This window comes from Schistocerca piceifrons, chromosome 3 (genome assembly GCF_021461385.2).
Source record: "Schistocerca piceifrons isolate TAMUIC-IGC-003096 chromosome 3, iqSchPice1.1, whole genome shotgun sequence".
Taxonomy (NCBI): domain Eukaryota; kingdom Metazoa; phylum Arthropoda; class Insecta; order Orthoptera; family Acrididae; genus Schistocerca; species Schistocerca piceifrons.
The window spans coordinates 793,304,944-793,326,695 of record NC_060140.1 but is presented as its reverse complement, the minus strand read 5'-3'; the positions used below and the strand labels follow the sequence as shown (position 1 = coordinate 793,326,695).

The 21,752-nt window shown below is 38.2% G+C and overlaps 1 protein-coding gene across 1 annotated transcript in view; it reads right to left on the bottom strand.

Moving 5' to 3' along the window:
* Positions 1-5,799: 5,799 nt before the first annotated feature.
* Positions 5,800-21,752, bottom strand: part of LOC124787938 (E3 ubiquitin-protein ligase rnf146) — a 48,779-nt gene continuing 32,826 nt past the window's right edge. The window contains exon 3 of the mRNA XM_047254932.1: positions 5,800-12,267. Within this exon, the coding sequence (XP_047110888.1) occupies positions 11,732-12,267 (536 nt within the window). The 3' untranslated portion in view covers positions 5,800-11,731. The remainder of the gene's footprint in view (positions 12,268-21,752) is intronic.

Sequence of the window (21,752 nt, the reverse complement as noted above, 5' to 3'; positions counted from 1 at the left end):
AATTATTCTTAACATCATTTTGGCCGCATGTGAAATGAGGCTGATTGTCCTGTGCTCACTGCATTTCTTGGTTGCTTGTTTTTTTGGTAATGGAATCATTACTGTTGTCAGAAAGTCCTCAGGCCATTCACCACTGTCATATATTTTATTACATAACCTCAATATTTCTCTTATTCCATCTTGGTTCAAGCATTTTAATATTTCTCCCAGTATCGTATCTGTACCTACCGCTTTGCCATTATTCATTGCAGCTGTGGCAGACTTTACTTCTTCCATTATGATGGTTGGTGCTTTCTCATCATCACTTACACTGTTGTGTGATTCAAGTTCCAGAGATTCTGGTTTGCTATTTGTGTCATATAGCTCTTTTAGATATTCTTCCCATCTCTGGAGGACATCGTCACTACCTCTTACTCTTTACTCAAAATTTCCATAGCAGCACTTCCTGCTCTGTTTTGTTCCCATGTCATAGTCTTTACTCTGTTTTATAGTCAGTCTTATCTTCCCTTCCTGTCCAGTTCTTCAATTTCATCACTTCTTAAGTAACAGAACCCAGTATGCTGTCCTCAACAGCGAATGTTCTTCAGAGACAAGGGTATCGTCAGGAGGGCCCCAGGGAAGATGATATGATTGCTGCTGTTTTCCATATACATAAATGATTGGAGGACGGGGTGGGCAGCAGTCTGTGGCTGTTTGCTGATGATACTGTGGTTGACTGTAAACTGCTGAAGTTGAATGACTGTTGGAGGATGCAAGATGACATAGACAAAATTCCTAGTTGGTGTGTGATGGCAGTCAGCTCTAAATGAGGGCAAACGTAAATTAATGCAGATGAGTAGGAAAAACAAACCTGTAACATTAGGATACAGCATTAGTAGTGTACTGCCTGACAATCACATTGTTTAAATATTTGGGTATAACATTGCAAAGCGATATCAAATGGAATGAGCATGTGAGGACTGTGCTAGGGAATGCAAATTGTCAGCTCCATTTCATTGGGAGAATTTTAGGAAAGTGTGGTTCATCTGTAAAGGAGACAGCATATAAGACACTGATGCGACCTATTCTTGACTACTGTTTGAGCGTTTTGGATCTGCACCAGGTTGGATTGAAGGAGGACATGAAGCAAATCAGATATCGGCTGCTAGATATGTTACTGGTAGGTTCGAACAACATGTGTTACAGAGATGCTTCAGGAATTCAAATGGGAATCCCTGCAAAGGAGGCGACGTTCTATTTGAGGAACACTATTGAGAAAATTTAGAGAACTGGCATTTGAAGCTTGTTGTTGTTGTTGTGGTCTTCAGTCCTGAGACTGGTTTGATGCAGCTCTCCATGCTACTCTATTCTGTGCAAGCTTTTTCATCTCCCAGTACCTACTGCAACCTACATCCTTCTGAATCTGCTTAGTGTATTCATCTCTTGGTCTCCCTCTACGATTTTTACCCTCCACGTTGCCCTCCAATACTAAATTGGTGATCCTTTGATGCCTCAGAACATGTCCTACCAACCGATCCCTTCTTCTGGTCAAGTTGTGCCACAAACTTCTCTTCTCCCCAATCCTATTCAATACTTCCTCATTAGTTATGTGATCTACCCATCTAATCTTCAGCATTCTTCTGTAGCACCACATTTCGAAAGCTTCTATTCTCTTCTTGTCCAAACTATTTATCGTCCATGTTTCACTTCCATACATGGCTACACTCCATACGAATACTTTCAGAAATGACTTCCTGACACTTAAATCAATACTGGATGTTAACAAATTTCTCTTCTTCAGAAACTCTTTCCTTGCCATTGCCAGCCTACATTTTATATCCTCTCTACTTCGACCATCATCAGTTATTTTGCTCCCCAAATAGCAAAACTCCTTTACTACTTTAAGTGCCTCATTTCCTAATCTAATTCCCTCAGCATCACCCGACTTAATTAGACTACATTCCATTATCCTTGTTTTGCTTTTGTTGATGTTCATCTTATACCCTCCTTTCAAGACACTGTCCATTCCATTCAACTGCTCTTCCAAGTCCTTTGCTGTCTCTGACAGAATTACAACGTCATCGGCGAACCTCAAAGTTTTTATTTCTTCTCCATGAATTTTAATACCTACTCCTAATTTTTCTTTTGTTTCCTTTACTGCTTGCTCAATATACAGATTGAACAACATCGGGGAGAGGCTACAACCCTGTCTTAGTCCCTTGCCAAACACTGCTTCCCTTTCATGTCCCTCGACTCTTATAACTGCCATCTGGTTTCTGTACAAATTGTAAATAGCCTTTCGCTCCCTGTATTTTACCCCTGCCACCTTTAGAATTTGAAAGAGAGTATTCCAGTCAACATTGTCAAAAGCTTTCTCCAAGTCTACAAATGCTAGAAACGTAGGTTTGCCTTTCCTTAATCTTTCTTCTAAGATAAGTCGTAAGGTCAGTATTGCCTCACGTGTTCCAGTGTTTCTACGGAATCCAAACTGATCTTCCCCGAGGTTGGCTTCTACTAGTTTTTCCATTCGTCTGTAAAGAATTCGTGTTAGTATTTTGCAGCTGTGACTTATTAAGCTGATAGTTCGGTAATTTTCACATCTGTCAACACCTGCTTTTTTTGGGATTGGAATTATTATATTCTTCTTGAAGTCTGAGGGTATTTCGCCTGTTTCATACATCTTGCTCACCAGATGGTAGAGTTTTGTCAGGACTGGCTCTCCCACGGCCGTCAGTAGTTCCAATGGAATATTGTCTACTCTGGGGGCCTTGTTTCGACTCAGGTCTTTCAGTGCTCTGTCAAACTCTTCACGCAGTATCATATCTCCCATTTCATCTTCATCTACATCCTCTTCCATTTCCATAATATTGTCCTCAAGTACATCGCCCTTGTATAGACCCTCTATATACTCCTTCCACCTTTCTGCTTTCCCTTCTTTGCTTAGAACTGGGTTTCCATCTGAGCTCTTGATATTCATACAAGTCGTTCTCTTATCTCCAAAGGTCTCTTTAATTTTCCTGTAAGCGTTATCTATCTTACCCCTAGTGAGATAGGCCTCTACATCCTTACATTTGTCCTCTAGCCATCCCTGCTTAGCCATTTTGCACTTCCTGTCGATCTCATTTTTGAGACGTTTGTATTCCTTTTTGCCTGTTTCACTTACTGCATTTTTATATTTTCTCCTTTCATCAATTAAATTCAGTATTTCTTCTGTTACCCAAGGATTTCTACTAGCCCTCGTCTTTTTACCTACTTGATCCTCTGCTGCCTTCACTATTTCATCCCTCAAAGCTACCCATTCTTCTTCTACTGTATTTATTTCCCCCATTCCTGTCAATTGCTCCCTTATGCTCTCCCTGAATCTCTGTACAACCTCTGGTTCTTTTAGTTTATCCAGGTCCCAACTCCTTAAATTCCCACCTTTTTGCAGTTTCTTCAGTTTTAATCTACAGGTCATAACCAATAGATTGTGGTCAGAGTCCACATCTGCCCCTGGAAATGTCTTACAATTTAAAACCTGGTTCCTAAATCTCTGTCTTACCATTATATAATCTATCTGATACCTTTTAGTATCTCCAGGGTTCTTCCATGTATACAACCTTCTTTCATGATTCTTAAACCAAGTGTTAGTTATGAAGCTTACTGTAAATGATTCTATTGCTGCCACCATATATTGCATGTGATGACCACGTAGACAAGATACGAGAAATTAGGGCTCATAATGGAGGCATACAGCCATTTTTCCCTCACTCTATTTGCAAGTGGAACAGAAAAGGAAATGACTAGTAGTGGTAAAGGTTAACCTCAGCCACGCACTGTACTAACCTTGCAGAGTATCTATGTAGATCACTCCTGGTTATCAGGCTATGCTAGCTGGGCGAGTCTGGTTGGTTTTTTGTGTGGGATGTCTTCAGACACTTCTTTGGCCTAGAACCTCACTGACCGGCACAGAACTGCCTTCAGTGATGGGTTCCATTTCAAACTGGGCCCTGACCAACCAAGACATGTACTGAATGATATGACTGGATTTGAATAATATTCTAAAGATGATTAATAGTTTAAAAGTTACACAATGAGAGCTAACATAGATGTAATATGATAAGTCAATCATATACTTATTTTTACATACCTAAAGAATTTAAGAATGGGCTACATGTACAGCTGAGTATAAGTAATATACAGACGTTTATGGTTAAGACATTTATAATTTTACCATACCTGAACAATTTAAGGACGAATTACATGAGTGGCCACTTGGAGAAACACCCAAGTAGCTTCCGGACAATGTCAGCTAATGTTAAAGTCATAAAAGGAACTAATATTTACTTGATTTTCATTCAGAATAAATAAATGATGCAACAAGTCACAATAAAAATTGGCCAAGTGTGAGTATGACTTGCACACTGAGGGTGCCATACAAACTTAATTATGTACGTAGATAGTTTACCCATTCTGGGAATCAAGGAACTCGACGAATTTTCCCGTTATCAACATTGATACTGGCGAGATATCAGCTCCAGGGATTCCAAGACTTTCGACAATGTTTTAATTTCAAGCTTGAAGTTGAATTACAAATGATGTGGTGACATCATTCTTCTAAAGGAGAGGTACAATTTATCACCTTGGTACAGCAGTGTTTTACCCAACATCTGCCTAGCCAATGAATAATGACAGCAGCAGCTGAAGCCATTTATTAGTTAAACAGTTTGGTACTGAAAACTCTGTGGAAGTTTTTGTCATTGTTTCTGCATGAAAGATGATACGGATGGATATTGTGTGTCTTCAAGGCAGGACAGATATTACAGTTTGCCATGAGTTGCATACCTGCAGGGCATTACATTTGCTCAGTGCTTCGAGATCCTGGCTTGGAGAAGTAAGGTGTGCTATGAAGTAAGAGTGCACCACAACAAAGTGAATGATGTCTCAGCAAACAGAAGACCATGAGTTATCTGTCAAATCATTCCTTCCAATATAAAATGCCAGATCACATGCATGTAAAGTCAAAGTGAACGTATGCATGCGTACTATACACGCAGTGTTACTCTACATTAACTATCTGTATTAGAAGACACAACAAGACTGTTCTGATACGAAGTAGTACTTTCTATTCATTTGTAGGTAGTTGGAAACAGTTAAAGGGTTTACAGATTTCCAGCCCAAGACACAACTGCAGAGGAAATGAAATCCACCGTGTGGAATCTGCATGGTCTATGAAGAAATCGTAACTACAGGTGCTGCAATTCAGAATTTGAAGATGGCCCCTCTATACATCCTAGCATAGCAATAACTGGAGCTTTGTAAAACCACAGTATTGGAGAAACAAATCTGGTGGTTTCCTGCTACTGCCTATTTATCCACTTAGATTGATGAGCTTATTTGAGTTTGTAACAGCCTTCCGAGTCTGAATAGCTCCTGGTGATGTCTGCAGCATTGGAGCCTTGGATCACAGCCTAAAGTCCATACAACAATAATCATGAAAGATATAAATACTGGCCATCAAAGCCTGCATCTTATTGATTCTTGTGTCCATTTTGACACTAGGCATTTCTTCTCTTGATTATTATAAATATACGCACTTCGTGACACGTAAACCAACAGAGAGGAATTTAATACTGCTGTGTCAACAGTAATTACTGTAGAGCCTGTTTACTGTATCACTAATTTCCTGAGATCTTCCAAGTTTTCCAACACACTTTCACAAATAAAGTGATAATACTTTGTAAACAAAACAATTGGAAAATGATAAAATTAACATTGAGTATTAATTACATTTAATAGTAAAAATTCTTCAATATAAATACATATTTATTTGTGATTACTGAAGAAGCTGCACACATTTTTAAAGGACACTTATGTTTATAAAACACTAGTTGCAGTTTTAGGAAGCTCATTTCATACCACATGGTTCAGTCATTATCAAAGATTTATGTACATGCATAATGTACAAGTCATGATTATGATGCATTTAAAATTAACAACAGGGAGAAAATTGAACTAGTCTACCATTTCACAAGTAACTACTTATTTCCTTAAAAAAGAAGACACACTGAAAGACAAATTTCATATTTTTTACTTATATGAAAGGTAGTATCAATAGATAAATAACAGTGATGGAAGACATAAACAGGTTATACACTGATTTTTGTGCATGTATTTGAACTAGCAAGAATAACAGTTTCTTTACTACAACACAGACACAAGAACAGTGTATTAACAAATTAGGTTGTTTTGCAGTTTAGATCTCCTCATTGAAAAATAAATACCAACAACTTCCTGAATTGTAGCCTCACATTCAGTCATTTATTCATAGTGCTTAATAAACACTATCCACAGGGCACATACTCTGACTCCAATGCAATATTTCACAAGAGTGTTGCAACTTTAAATTATGTAAGACTTTCTGACATTGCATATCTCGGTCATCATATAGATGAAAGAATGAATCAGTAAATGGAGTATACAAAAAATTAAAAATGATACACATACATAATGTAAGAAATCAAATGCCTGATTGGACAGTGACAATTCAGCATTGATAATTAGGTAACCGTGCTGAAGTTTAAAGAAACGTGATTCAAAAGGTTAAAGCAAATATACTCAGAAACTAACCAATTATAATAGAATCATTTTCTAAACTGGTGATAAATGGAAGAAATGATTTAATGCCCAGTCATTGATGGGTTTGTTATAGAAGGGCACAAACTCAGGCAGGGCAAGGGTGGGGGAAGGGAACTGACTGTATTCTTTTCAAATGAATCATCATAACATTCACTTAACTGATTTAGGAGAAAAAAATAATCCACTGCCTCAACAATTACCACCATGCTTTGTCTCAAAAGCACATACTCTGCTGATGCAAGAATTTAAATGCCAAGTTCAGAACAGAGCACTACAATAAAATGTTACTTGGCAAAGATTAATAACCACTGTCACATAGCAACTGATCTCCTGATTAAGGAAGTACTTATTATGAGTTTAACAGGTTCGTTGATAAGTCATCGTCATGTCCATTAAAATTTACCCCATTACACAAGGAAATACAAGCAAGGTACAATGACATTCGCAATAAATTGTATAAAAAGGGAGTTCACTTGAGAAAAGTATAAAAGTACATGACAGAGTTGCTGGCTGGTAATTACCTCAGTGTGCAAAAATCTTGGTACTGCTGAAAGACAAGCATGAAAGTATAAATGACTATTTCCACTACTGGAAATATTAGTTCCTTCCTCGGGTTCAAAAGTGGCAGATTGGAGGAGGTTACAAAGGAATGGCAGTTTATTCAAATCCTTGAATGAGAGGGATACATCTGTTGAAAGGATACATTCTCTATGTTTCCAAGTCTCATTATGGAACAAATTTTTGTAATTACAATGTAGCTGGTAAGGGAGGGGAGTTGATGGCAGCTTACAGTTCTTGCTCATCTGACTCTTCCTCAAATCTGAATTCATTCAAACCATCTGGCAGTGTATTTTTGAGAGAAGACATAAAACACTGGTGATTGGCGTCTGTGGGGTGTTAGGCACAGCAACATACACTGAGATGAGTGGGCTGTGTGTCAGCATTATGATTCTTTCTCACTTTGATTCCACACCTATAACATTACTAAATCATACAAAATTCTCTGAGATTGTGGACTCCCACACCCCCTTTCCCCTCCTCTTGCCACACTAGTAACTCCTTTGCATTTGTATGCACTCATTAGCTTTACACCCTTGCATTGATATTTCAGTCAGTCGTTCAAATGAATCTTGTACATGGCCATCATATTCTTACATATATAATTTTAAAATGTTTGTATCTGTTTGGAAAATAACAGTTTAATTTTTTTCCGAGACACCAACCTGCTGGTTTGTTTGATGTGGTCTACCACGAATTCCTCTCTTGTGCCAACCTCTTCATCATAAAGTAGCACTTGCTCCCTACATCCTCAATTATTTATTGGATTTATTCCACTCTTTGTCTTCCTCTACAGTTCCCTCTGTGGTACCACGAAGTTATTCCCTGATGCCATAACATGTGTCCTATGTCTCTTTGCCAGTGTTTTCCATGTTCCTTTCTTTACCATCTCGATGGAGAATCTCCTCAATTTCTCAGGCCACATAATACTATTTATTATATGATCTACATATATATAATTAATCAACCAGCATTCTTGATGTTCGAAATTAAGTAAATAAATACTTTTTCAAGTGTAGTTTTACCCTTCTGCAACAAAAAATTATCAGCAGTTGTTATGTCTGATGCATACTGCTGGAGATTCATAATACAGTAAAAACACTCATGACTGTCCATTGTTGGTGAGAGTACTACCATACAAATAAGCCTCATCATCAACTTCGTCCAAGTCTATTGAGAGTTGTAGAATTCTTTGAAGAAACTCAATGAAGAACTTCCATGCATGAGGCATCTGTAGTCTACTGAACCACAATAAACTATTTTTGGATTCTGAGCTAACAGTACCTTCACAAACATATCTTAACATACCCTTCTTCTGTCCTGGGAAGTTTTCTCCAACTCATACAGGAGACATCATATTTCATGGGAGACTCATAATCAGAATACAACTCATTTTAAGTGAAAAATTTCAAAAAGTATGAGAATGGTCCAATACATAGGCAAAAAGAGCTCTCATGGATGTATAAGTATCTCACGCAAATTAAATTCCAGTCTACATACAAGAGGGCATCAAAGCTTTCAAAAGTCACCAGTTATTGGAAGTAACTGCGTTGTTGCACTCTGAATTAGAGTTTCGAAATGGAGGCATATTGTTATATGGTTGGTGAATGGAATGCAAAGAGTAATAAGGTTTTTGGTTAAAGAAAATGTTCTTGTTGCTATTCTTCATCAACTAGTGGAAGTTTATGGAGCAAGTGCAATGTACCAAAACACGTATAGTTTTGGTGCCAGGAATTTGGTAAAGACAGAACGGATGTGCGAGACGAGCAAAGGCCCAGGTGACCAAGCACATCCACCTCAGATGACAATATGTACAGTATTGAAGGAGTGATTCGAGCTGATCCACTGCATTCATGTGAGGCAGATTGCACAAAAACTCTACATCTCTATTGGGAATGTAATGGATAGTATGCACAACAGAATAGACTATTGGAAGATATGGTCTTTTTGGGTACTGCTCTCAGTTGAGAATAAAGCCAAGCAATGTGGTTCTCTTGCTAGCACTTAATGTGGTATCAGGCAGGCAGTGTTGCACTATTGCACCATACTGTCACACAGGGCAAAGCATAGGTGATGCCCGAGATGAAGAAAGCATCTGTGTCATGGAGATTACCCTCTATTCCACCCTCTCACATAAAATGTTCAAAACAACAGTATCCATCAGCAAGTGTTGTTGGCCAATTTCCCCACCCTCAAAGAGGACTCGACTACAGTTAATTATTGTGCCACAATGGAATGGTTGCAGGAGATGATTTGGAGGTAATGAATGGGACTGCTTTTGGAAGGTGTCTTGTTGTTGTACGAGATTGTCTGAATGTATACAACCTTGGTTACAAGTGATTTGGCCTGGCATTTCCAATGGACTGTATTGGAACATGATCCCTAGTCCCTGTATTTCACAGTGATTTCCATCTCTTCAGGTTGTTGAAGTACCTGGTCAATTGACAGTTCAGGGCTGCAGCTGACAATCAGGATGCTCCCTACACCAGGACCCTGACAGTTTTAACAGAGTGGTTTACCAACAGAATAAATGTTTAGACAACTGTTTGGACTATGTCAATAACTTTGTGTCTCTCCTCTGATTTTTTTTAATAACTCTTTTTTACTGAGAACTTGTTATCTTACTTTTTGAACCATCTTCGTAAGTTGTCGCTCCTGTCTGAGAAGGAAGTCATTTAACTGCAATGATATTGCCACAAAGCATGATTCTTGCACATATGACCAACAGCTTTATGATCTCCAAATCACTGCACAAAAAATTTTCATATCCATACAACAAATATTTTTTACAAGATTAGACCTAAAACTTAATAGATATACTGTGTGTTAATAAGCATGTTTTTAAGAAACAAATAAATTAATGCCTAGGGAATGAATTTCAAAGGCAAAATCTGAGGGTAAATTGGTAGTGGAAACAGCACAAAGTGATGAAAATGATCTACATGTAATTGCCTAATATGCCATCTCCATGTCCAGAAGAGGTAATTTTCAAATTTTCTGTAATAACGGATTCCTTTTATTAAGCTCTTGTTACAATTCCCTTGCCTGGTAATTGTGGCCTTTCATTGTTCATGCTCCAAAAGTTATGTGCTAATAAAGCCTTAGAGTGGTGCACTCAATTCCTAACGTTTTCTGGTGTGGACTATTAACACTTCACATTTATATTTTGCTCTGAAAGGCTAAATCTCTTTACTACAGATTACTTGCATCTGAAAGTTAGGACTTTAAATTTGTTATAGACAACACCAAATAATTTTAAATAGTGAAGATCTCATCTCATGCTCAATTTAGATCTATTTCCTGAACTTACAAATATGTATTCTATTTCACATACCGGGTGCATCTAACAGTGTAGCAAAAAATGAAATTTATAAACATATCGTAAAATTATTTTTCATCTAAGTGTTTAAATTAGTAAATGCAGTCTCCCTGCAGGCTCTGCATCTAGACAGAGTCTGGAGAAGCATTACTTAATTAGATAAAGGACAATATTTTGATTTGGTCTCCGATGCCCATGGAAAGAAAGAACAGAAATAATGCCTCAAAAATTGATGTGACAACCATTTAACCAAATTATTTTAGGAGTAGGAAGAAATGATCACGTACTACAATGAGATTCTTATGACAAATTCATGCTAATACCACTAAACAAACTTCCAGAACTTTCACATGTGACATTACTTTCCATCCTACAGAGTTTATAACAAAATAAATCAAGAACAATGTGAAAAGGTTACAACATTATCTAAATTAAACAGTAACACTCCAAATACATTTAAAATGTTAGAAATCTGTCATTTTCAAAGACAAAAGTAATTGTAATCATAATCACTGGAACTGTAAAACTACCTGGAACTGACATTCATATTGAATACTGGACAACAAGGGATAACCAAATAAAGAGAAGAGTGATTAACTAAATAATGAGAGTACTATTCATACTTTTCTCATGTAGTGTCTAATTTTGTTGTATTCTTTATACATAAGTTAAACAAAAAATGTTAACCATCATATACATATCTATCCTTATTTTCTAGAAATTACGTCTTATCAACTCTATGCTCATGGCACTGGCACAATTAATATTTCAACACTTGCAAAAAATTTGTGACAAAAATAATGTATTAATACAATTTCACAGCTTTTTCTATCAAAGTTATATAATTAATTACAGCTTGTATCCACTTGACATACACCGGCAATTACGTATATAACAATGTGGCACCATCAATCTAAAATGTCCTCATGCTTTCTATAAAAATGTCTCTGTTATTTGGATGCTGCCAGTAGCTCCTAAAGGACATTTCAAAACTTTATGACATAAGACAAAAATAAATAGCTAACACACAAATTCACTACCTTGTTTAATACTGTTTCTAATCACAAGACATTCTTTTCTGGCATTGCCTTTGACAGTATTTTATCTATCTACAGGACGGGGGAGGGACGAGGGGGATGGTATTCTTAACAAACAGCAAATCGTTGCTCATTTACAATCACAGTCAAGTTCCAGATGAGATAAAGATAGGAAAGAAAAAAGAACTTAACAATTATTCTATGAAGTTCAAAAATTCACCTATAGCCTGCTATCTGAGTTTGAAGAAAAGTTAATTATGGCAGCAGTAGCAGCAGACAAATCTGGGAGTGCAGAGTCTTCATCCCCACTACCACTGCTCTCTGACGAAGAATGGTGGCGCACACTGAGGATCCGTATTTGCTCTATAGCACGTCGTAATGAAAGGTGTCTGTCCGGTGTGGTGCTTCCACTGGTTGCACCACCAGCAGGAGTCTGTGGTGTATTTGTGGGTGGCACAGGTGTAGTTGCACCATCACTCTGTCCTGTGGCAGTTAGGGATTGGGGCGTGGGACTCTTTGGGCGATCTTCTCCTGTGCCAGATCCAAGCCTAAGCCCAGCCACACCTTTCTTTGGAATGGTAGCGAGATCACGTTTTATACGTCTCCGCCTGGACGGGTCATTTTGTCGAACTTGCAGCATGTCATCAAAATCAGCTACATAAAGGAAGCCTGCTATGAGCAATTCACAAATCCTTTCCCCTTTCTTATAAGCTGTCTCCAATTCGTGACTGGTCCGTTCATCATACTGCCACCAACCTAAAACAGTAGCAACAACATTGTGAGACAAGCAATGAAACTTGGGAGTTGAAGCACAAGAAATATATCAGTATTAATGCAAACAGTTAGACAGCTAGCAACACGGATATAAATTTAAATCCATACATATTATAAAAATGGGGATGCATATTTAGAATGTATGTATGTTCCACATCTCCTCCTAAATTATTTGACAAATTTGAAACAAACTTTGTACAAATATCACTTACTGCCTGTAAATCATCACTGATGTACAAACAATCACAGGGGTGGGGTTGAAAAAGCAGTGTAGCCCACAATGTGCAAAGAACCACCCTTTAGTCATCCATTATTTGAGAATGACAGCACTTAAAAACTTGCAACAAACTTTACATGTAATTTCAAACCTTTATGAAACATTTTCTTGCTGACAACCACGACAAAATGATGAAAGGAAAAAGATTGATTGCTCACTACGTATTTGCTGTTCATGCAGTAAAACTGCTGCATGAAGCCTGATGTTTCAATCTGTTACTTCTTTACTACTACCTGTTTTCCCAACACATTTCATAAACAGTAGCCACTTATACTACTGGCTGTACCTGCAAAATTATGTCACCGCATAGCACATAGTTCAGGAGATATGACATCATAAACATTGAGCTGCATGAAAATGAAAACGCAGGGCAAAATTTGCTAGAGATACACATGAAATGTGAGTACAAATACATGTGAGATAGTTGGTTTCCGTAATTATGCCTCTGGCTTGTTTATTTTTGAACACCCCTTATATGTTAAATATATGTGAAATGGGCAAAGAGCTCATCCTAAAGCCCTGAAATGATTCCAATCAAATTTGGAACAAATATTAGTTACAATCTGGTACAAATACGGAGGGGGTAACTACTGCCAGCCTCGTATTAGGGTGTGCATGATGAGGAGTTAGGAGCTGGGCAGAGATAAGACAGGTAGGGGTAGGGGGACAGGGGGAGGAGATGAACAGAGAGAGAGAGAGAGAGAGAGAGAGAGAGAGAGAGAGAGAGAGAGAGAGAGAGAGAGAGAGAGAGGGGGGGGGAGGGAGATGGACAGGGAAAGGAAAGAGGAGATGGACAGAGAGAGGAGTAGGACAAGATATGCAGAAGTAGGGGAAGGAGGAGATGAACAGACAAAGAGGTAGGAGGAAATGGATAGATGAAGGGAAGAGGAGATGGACAGAGAGGGGGGAGAGTAGATGGACAGAGAGAGGGGGGGAGGAGATGGACAGGGAGAGGGGGGATGAGATGGACAGGGAGAGGGGGCCAGAGATGGATAGGGAGAGGGGAGATGGAGAGGGGGAGGAGATGGGCAGGGAGAGGGGAGATGGAGAGGGGGAGGAGATGGGAAGGGAGAGGGGAGATGGAGAGGGGGAGGAGATGGGCAGGGAGAGGGGAGATGGAGAGGGGGAGGAGATGGGCAGGGAGAGGGGAGATGGAGAGGGGGAGATGGACAAAGAGAGGGGGAGGAGGAGATAGCCAAAGAGAGGGGGAGGAGGAGATGGGCAGAGGGGGAAGGAGCAGATGGACAGAGTTGGGAGTGGAGGAGGTGGACAGAGACAAGGGATGGATAAGATGGACAGAGAGGGGTTGATGGAGGAGGTGGACTAATAGAATGGAATAAATACAAACCTGGTCAATGCTGGTTCTCAGCTAGTCGATTACAAATCTGCACTTTTTGACAACTCTACTTCCTATTCTGAAATAATGGACGCAAAACACACACGTCCAAACCAAAGAAATAGAACAACTATCACAAATTCCTTAGTCCTAGGCTGTGCATAACACATTTGGAATAGCAACACGTGAAAAAAAGGAGCAAAACTTCTCTATAGCAAATAAAGGCACTGCTTCAAACAGAAGTTTGGCTGTCTAAATGTTCTTGACACATAGTACACCTTCAAAGCATGAAAGTTTAGCACTGATTCTGTCTTGTGTATTAATACAGCAATGAAATGTCATTGTTTCATTTCTCACTTTTTATCGATCACATGAGAGATAACCTACCACTGCCCTTGTTAAATTTGCAAACAGGCAGTTCCCCTGGTCAGTACTAACCTTTTAGAAGGTACAGTTCCGGCTTTTTAACTGCAGGTTCCTTCTTCTGGGGAGAAACAGAAATTTCTTATGGGAAGGGCAGATCACCATGCGAACAGGGACCTCACTAGTTTTTCTATATCCACAGCAACACAAATTATGTCACTCACATCAATCATTAAGTTATGCAATAGTGAACCTATTAAGAGTAGAGTAAATTTGGTGCATCAGATGGGAGTTACTCCCGTGACAGTGCAGTGACAATTTTCTTGATCAGAAAAACGTCTGTGTCAGCCTATACACAAAGGGAAAACAACACAATTCATAGCATCAGCCATCACATTTTCTGCTACAATAACACAACGAAGTACATGGACAAAATTATAGTTCAAATGATAGCATATGATATGGAAATATTGGCCTACAAACGTGGAACTGTAAATTTGTAGATCCTCCAATGAGGACTGTTAACTTAGGGATGGATTAATTAATGGGGAAACTATATTATGAAAATTTTGGATAGTTGCTATTCACCCTATGACGGAGATGCAGATAGGCACAGCAAAAAGACAGTCGCAAAATGAGCTTTCGGCCAACAAGGCCTTTGTTGAAAATAAACAACAGGCACACACAGATGCTCAAGCAGACACAGCTCACATAAACATGACCACAGTCTCTGGCAGCTGAAGCTGAATCCTATCTGTGACTCAGCATCTCCATTATATGGTGAGTAGCAACTATCCTTTTCATAACATTGTTCCATTCCATACTGGATTTTCCATTGTTTAATGGGTAAACTAGTAGACAGTGGCTCAAACTCCATGTCGCTACTTGCAGTCTACATTATGAACATTTCCATGAGTACACAGTGTCTTATATTAACATTTATCACTTCACTGGGTGCTTTCCTGCCTTTGTGACAAAACAAGCTGGGATATTTTTACTTGCCCTCTTGTTCTGCCATCTGCCTCCTTAAATTCGTTTTTTCTCTTTTAACTAATCATCATTAACATGCGTGAGTATAATCTGCATTTTCATAAAAAAAAAATAGGTTGGCCCTTAGTCTTACAGAATATACCACCAGATCTAATTTTGTGCTTAGTTTTGTGTCTGTAATTGATTTTCTAATTTATTTTGGCTATTCCTAGTTAGTATCTTTTGTTATAGGGTAAAATCAGTAATTGTTTTGTAACTTAAATTCTATAAGTGATGTAAAAACAAATATAAATTCTGTACTGATTATAAACATTTGGGGAACAACTAATAGTATTCTTAAAGGATCTATCTGGCTCTATTCGAAAACAAGTTAGCAAAGCCGGCCCTTGATTAGTTCCAAAGTAGTTAACAGTTTTCTCAAAAGTATTGTTTGCGTAACGATATCTGTTAATTTCATCATTTAAACAACTAATATGGCTTAACTCTTGTAGTAGACGAAACTGTTAAAAAGATGGAATTTTTCGATGTATTCAGTTGATTTAACGAGTTAAGTTTTAATTGTAATTTCTGTAAATTAAACATCAAACAATGTGTAGTTTCAGTGTCTATTATTGTGTTGATATATAAGGATCTAATTTTTAGTCCCGAGACAGTCAGTCCACGCCTGAATTTCCGACGAGGAACACGTATTGGTTAGATCAACAACAATGCATCAACTTAACTGTGAAACAAGTGTAACACAAATAGGCTGTGATAAATCAATGACAGTGCCTGTTAAATTTATTTGAAAGACTGTTAAATGTGTGGTTTGGTTTTTACTGCTTTTAGATGTTCAACAGTAAACCAGTTGTAGCAGTATGTTGATGTTTGCCTGTGAACTATTAATGAGGCTTATTGAAAGTCAAACAATAGTGCACTGGCCATATTAATTGGGTATATTGTGGAGGTCGTGAACAGTGAAAGTAAAGACCTTGAAACAGAAATGTGCACCTGTCGGCTACATCATTTAAAGTAGTCAGTGTTGAACCTCCATTCCTCGATTTTCAGCCAGTGTAGCAACACAGTACGTTGACACCGAGGACAATCAACGAAGAAATAATGCAGGTGAACGTCACACCTTGAGTGCTCTGCAACGGCTGCTATTTTGAGAGCTTTGTATACGATTATGCTGCTCCTCTGAACTATTGGTTCATACATAATAAGACCAAATGAATGGGTTAACACTCACTCCAAAGCCTACCATATTCCATACTGCGAATCAAGAGCTATACTGCGTGGCTATGATGGAAAGCCAACATATTGGAGTTATTTGCACCACCACATAATCTCAAGCACCGTACATATTGATGCACTATGAAATCAACATAGTGCTAGCACCCAACAGAGAGTTAATCAACTTTTGTCAAGGACCATGCCCATACAACAATTTATTGTAACGGGCAGTCAAATGAAAACAAGACAATGGAAAAAAGTAAGTAAACTGTTTACTATTTAAAAAGTAATTACTGTAACTTAATATATTTATACCTCTATGAGACAAAATGATCAATCCCTTCACAGAATAATGTTTGTGGCTCTTTCGGAACCATCATTGTCCCGAGGCATGCACCTCTTTGACCAAATCGTACTGACAGCCAGGAACGTATTTCTTCAGAGCTCCAAAAATATGGAATTTGCACTGGGAGAGATCCAGACTGTACAGTGGATGTGTAAGTTCCTCCCAGTGAAACTTCTGCAGCATACTCAAAACAACCTTGGCAAAATGTGCCCTGCCTAATCAGAGTGTCAGTTTTTATGTGGGAAGAGAAACAACTGACATGGCTGACATACTGGAACCAGTTTCAGTAGGTGTCAAGTAATTTGAGTAACAAGGAGTAAATGTGTCTCCTGAAATGATCAGTGAGTGTAACTTGTCCCATTATGTCAGGCTTATGAGCCACCGTATTACGTCATGGATGGAATTGTCATGTTTTGATAACTCCATAATACACTGACAAAAAAACATCACAACACCAATAAATAATTAATATAGAGTAATGGAATTTCAGGAATACATTTGTGTAGGTAAAATATTTGAGTGATTAACAGTGGAAGATCATAAGTTAATGTAAGCGCAAGATAAGCCATTGCAAATGTGAAATGCTGGTACACTAATATACAGTGTAGCTGCCAGAGTAGTGAATGCAAGCATGCATGCATTTGTCTTGTTCTGCATGTGCCGCTTGTCACTTTGTGGGATGGGGTTCCATGTCTATTCACTTGGTTGGTCTATACAGGGACAGTTAATGCTGATTGTCCCATATAAACTCAATTGAGGTCACATCTGGTGATCGAGAAGGCCAAGGCATGTCGACACACTGTAGAGCAGGTTGGACTGCAATTGGAAAACACCCCCTGGAATGTTGTTCATGAATGCCATCACAACAGGTCGAACCACCTGATTGATGTAAAAATTTGCAGTCATGGTGCACGGGATGATCACGAGAGTGCTCCTGCTGTTATACAATATCGCACCCCAGACCATAACTCTGGGTTGACTGAAGGGCCCCAACTGGGCTCCACCTAACCATAACACGGCCATCATTGGCACAGTGGCAGAAACTGCTTTCATTATAAAACACAACAGCTCCACCCTGGCCTCCAATGAATTCTTTCGACACCACTGGAGACACAAATGACGGTGGTTTGTGGGTCAGTGGAATGCATGCTACCAGGCAGTTGGTTAGGAGTGTCCTTGATGTAATCTATTTGTTACAGTTCGTTGTGTAACTGTGATACCAGATTGCTGCTGTAGATGTAGTACAATGCGCCAGAGTGATACATCGAACATGATGGTCTTCTGTCTCAGTAGTGCCATGTGGTCGTCTGGAGCATGGTCTTCTTGTGACCATACATTCTTGTGACCACCACTGCCAGCAATCATGTACGTTGCCTTAATTCCTACCAAATCTTTCTGAAATATCATAGAAGAAACATCCAACTTCTCATAGCCCTATTACACGACATCATTCAAACTCAGTGAGGTGTTGATAATTGCATCTTTGTCACCTTAAAGGCATTCTTGACTAACATTAACTCACACATCCAATGTCAAAGGTAACTAATGCTCACAACCATTACAGAGCATACTTGAAGCAAACCTGATTTGCATCCTCAAGAGTGGTGTTACTAATGCCACTCTTATGAGACTAGTGTGTAATCTTTCAGATTAAAAAACACACCTATCAACTTTTGTTTAAGCCACACAACTCCTCCTTGATGTTGTGATCTTTATTTTTTGCATCAGTGTATTTGTTATCAGTTCACGCAATGACAATATATGTATCTCAATATTGGGCAGCACACCTAAATCTGTATTAAACGAACTATTTGATGTGCTCGAGTATGAGAGTATTTTTTCACCAATGTTACATGTCATGAAAGATGTGAAAAATGTTTGCCAGAACCTATGCTGGCCAACTATTTCACCTAATGTCAATACTTCAGACACTGAGTAGCTATACAAACAAGAGAAAGAAAAAATGTTAAGAAAAACAGATATTTCCACAGGATAATATTTATGGCAACATCGTATTGTGTCCTAAAACTACATACATTCCTCATTGATTCAATCTCTGATCAGTTGAAATGATTAGCTAAGCATAGTGTGACAATGTCACATCTTGAATGTCCTGTATATTTTCATAAAACTCTGAGAAGTATGTCTTCTTGAGTTCATGTATTTGAGAAAACTAAAGAAAAAAGTAAAATTATAATAAAGAAACAATCTGGCTTTAGAAGTGGATATTGCAAAAGGAATCAGTTGCATGTCATGAATGACATTATAAAATAAAGCCATAACTATAAATTTCAACTTTGTCTAGGATTCATAGATTTTGACTTAGTTTCAACAAAACCAGTACTAGTTTATTCAAACAATTGTGAAAAGTTTAGAATATAAGGAGTAGTCAAGCAGGAAGATTTCATATCACTGAAAGTATCCTCAGTACTCCAAGAGGAATTTTCAAATCCTTAAACTGAGAAAATTAAGGAGGAATGTGTGTGAATGGAACATATCTGAACCATATGAAAGAACAGACAGTCTTACTTGCAAAACTGGATTTTTATTTTGTTTAGCGTCCAAGGACACATTTTGCCTTAAGCAAGGCATCTTCAGATTGGCCTATAAGAGAAAATATGTTTTGTATTTTCTTATAGGCCAATCTGAGGAGCAGGAAACACGTCATTGGAGGATAAATAAGATAAAAATCCAGTTTTACAGCCAAGACTGTTCTTTCATATTGTTGCCATTGGTTGCTATATCACACCGCCATGGATTGGAAAACATTGTATCTGAATCATCTTTAATTTGCTGATGATGGTGTCTCAAGTACAGATAACCGTCAAAAATAGATCTCAGTAGTAAACAGGTCTAGTGTTAAAGTACGCCTGAATATGAATTACAGTGAGACTAAATTAATGTAAATAGTTGAGAATTATGGTGAAATTATGTTCTTACAAGAATTGCCAATAATTACAACAATTAAAAGTGAAAAGACAAATCACCACTGAAGTGACAGAAGCAGGAAATGTGGAAAATCCCCCATCCTTCTCCTCAGACACAGAGACAGACTATGTTCAAGAAAATCACCCACGGAAACCAGTTCTAATGTATACCAAAGAAGGAATTTGGATTTCACAAAAGAGGGCATATCTTTTCTGGATCCAGGGCATATGAGAACTCAGGATAGCCTCCACAACTTTCAACTCCATCAGCTGTCTGATATTGCTTCTATACTATCTTCACACAGATACAATATGAAATTGTGAAATAACAGGAGCACAGAATGCAATGAGCACTGTAAGAATAACAATCCCAGAACAATATTAAATAGATTATATATCAATAAAAGTTAAAATTGAAGAAGTGGCACACAATTGATGATAATCAGGGGTCTAAGGTAAAACTGTCCTTAACTTCAGGGTTGGTTCTAAGACTATAGTTCTTTACTACGCATGGCCCTACTGGAGGTGGGATACCCTAACTCTGGGGTGGGCTTCATTTTAACATGGTGTTGAACTGTAGTGCAGCTGGCATTCATCAGATACGTAAACTACTGTCAAATGTCAAAGAAGTGATATATTGATCATTTGGATATGTAATTTGACAATGACTCATTTAGACCACCACTAAAATTTTGCAAAAACGCCAACTGTGCAATACGTAGGATATATAACGTGTTCAAATTGAATTTCATTTTTTCTATTGCCACATTTTTTCTGAAGTATATGTCAAGATTTCCTGACTGCAATCATCAGACTGCAGGAATGATGATTTCATTTTTACTCTCCTCGTGTCTCTGCTTTCATTTAGCAACAACAAGAATGAAAATAACGTTTCCTGATTTTGAATAATTTGTTTGTTGAATTCAATCTTTCCTTTCTAAAAATACTTCTACATGCTATTCGACTTTCTTACCTCTTCTCACAGCTGTTGTCCTGAGCCTTTTAGCCAGTGCCCTCTTCGATGACTAAGTTTTTACATAGATTCTCAGACAATTTAATATTAGTTTACACGATTGTCCTGAGTTCGCTTGCAGTCACCAACTCCAGTGGAAAAAGGGAGCAAATGTAAAATGTAATTAACAAACCCCAAGATAACAGGTGTGTGTGTGTGTGGGAGGGGGGGGCTTTAATCTTAATATCCAAACAATTTTCAAATGATATGTACAAATGGAAGTTTTATTTACTACCATTTGAAATAAACTGATGAACAGATGAAAGCAAGGGTAAACTACACCTGTAATTTTTCTCGAGGGCATGCAGCTCTACTGTATGGCTAAATGATGATGGCATCCTCATGTCTAAAATATTACAGAGGTAAAATAGTCCCCCATTTGGATCTTGAGGCAGGGACTACTCACGAGGACACTGTTATCAGGAGAAACAAAACAAGCACTCTACGAATCGGGAGTGTGGAATATTAGATTCTGGATAAACACAAAGAACCAGATGTTATAATGAGTTTAAAAGGGAACACTAGGGAATGATTGACAAGAACAGGGGAAAAGAATACAAAAGAAGAAGAATGGGTATCTTTGAAAGATGAAATAGAGAAGGTACCAGAGGATCAAGTAGGTAAAAAGATGAGAGCCAATAGGAATCCTTCAGTAACACACGAGATATTGATTTTAATTCAGGAAAGCAGAAAATATAACTATGCAATAAATGAAGCTGGCAAAAGGGAATACAAATATCTAAAAAATGAGATCGACAGAAAGTGCAAAAGGGCTCAGCACGAATGAGTGGAGGACACATGTAAGGATGTAGAAGCATGTATCCACTAAGGGTACGATAGATGCCGCCTACAGGAAAAATAAGAGAACATTGGCGGAAAGTGAACCACATGTATAAATATCAAGAGCTCAGGTGGAAAACCAGTCTTAAGCAAAGAAGGGAAACCAGAAAGGCGGGAGGAGTATATACAGGGTCCGTACAAGGGAGGTATACTTGAGGTCCACT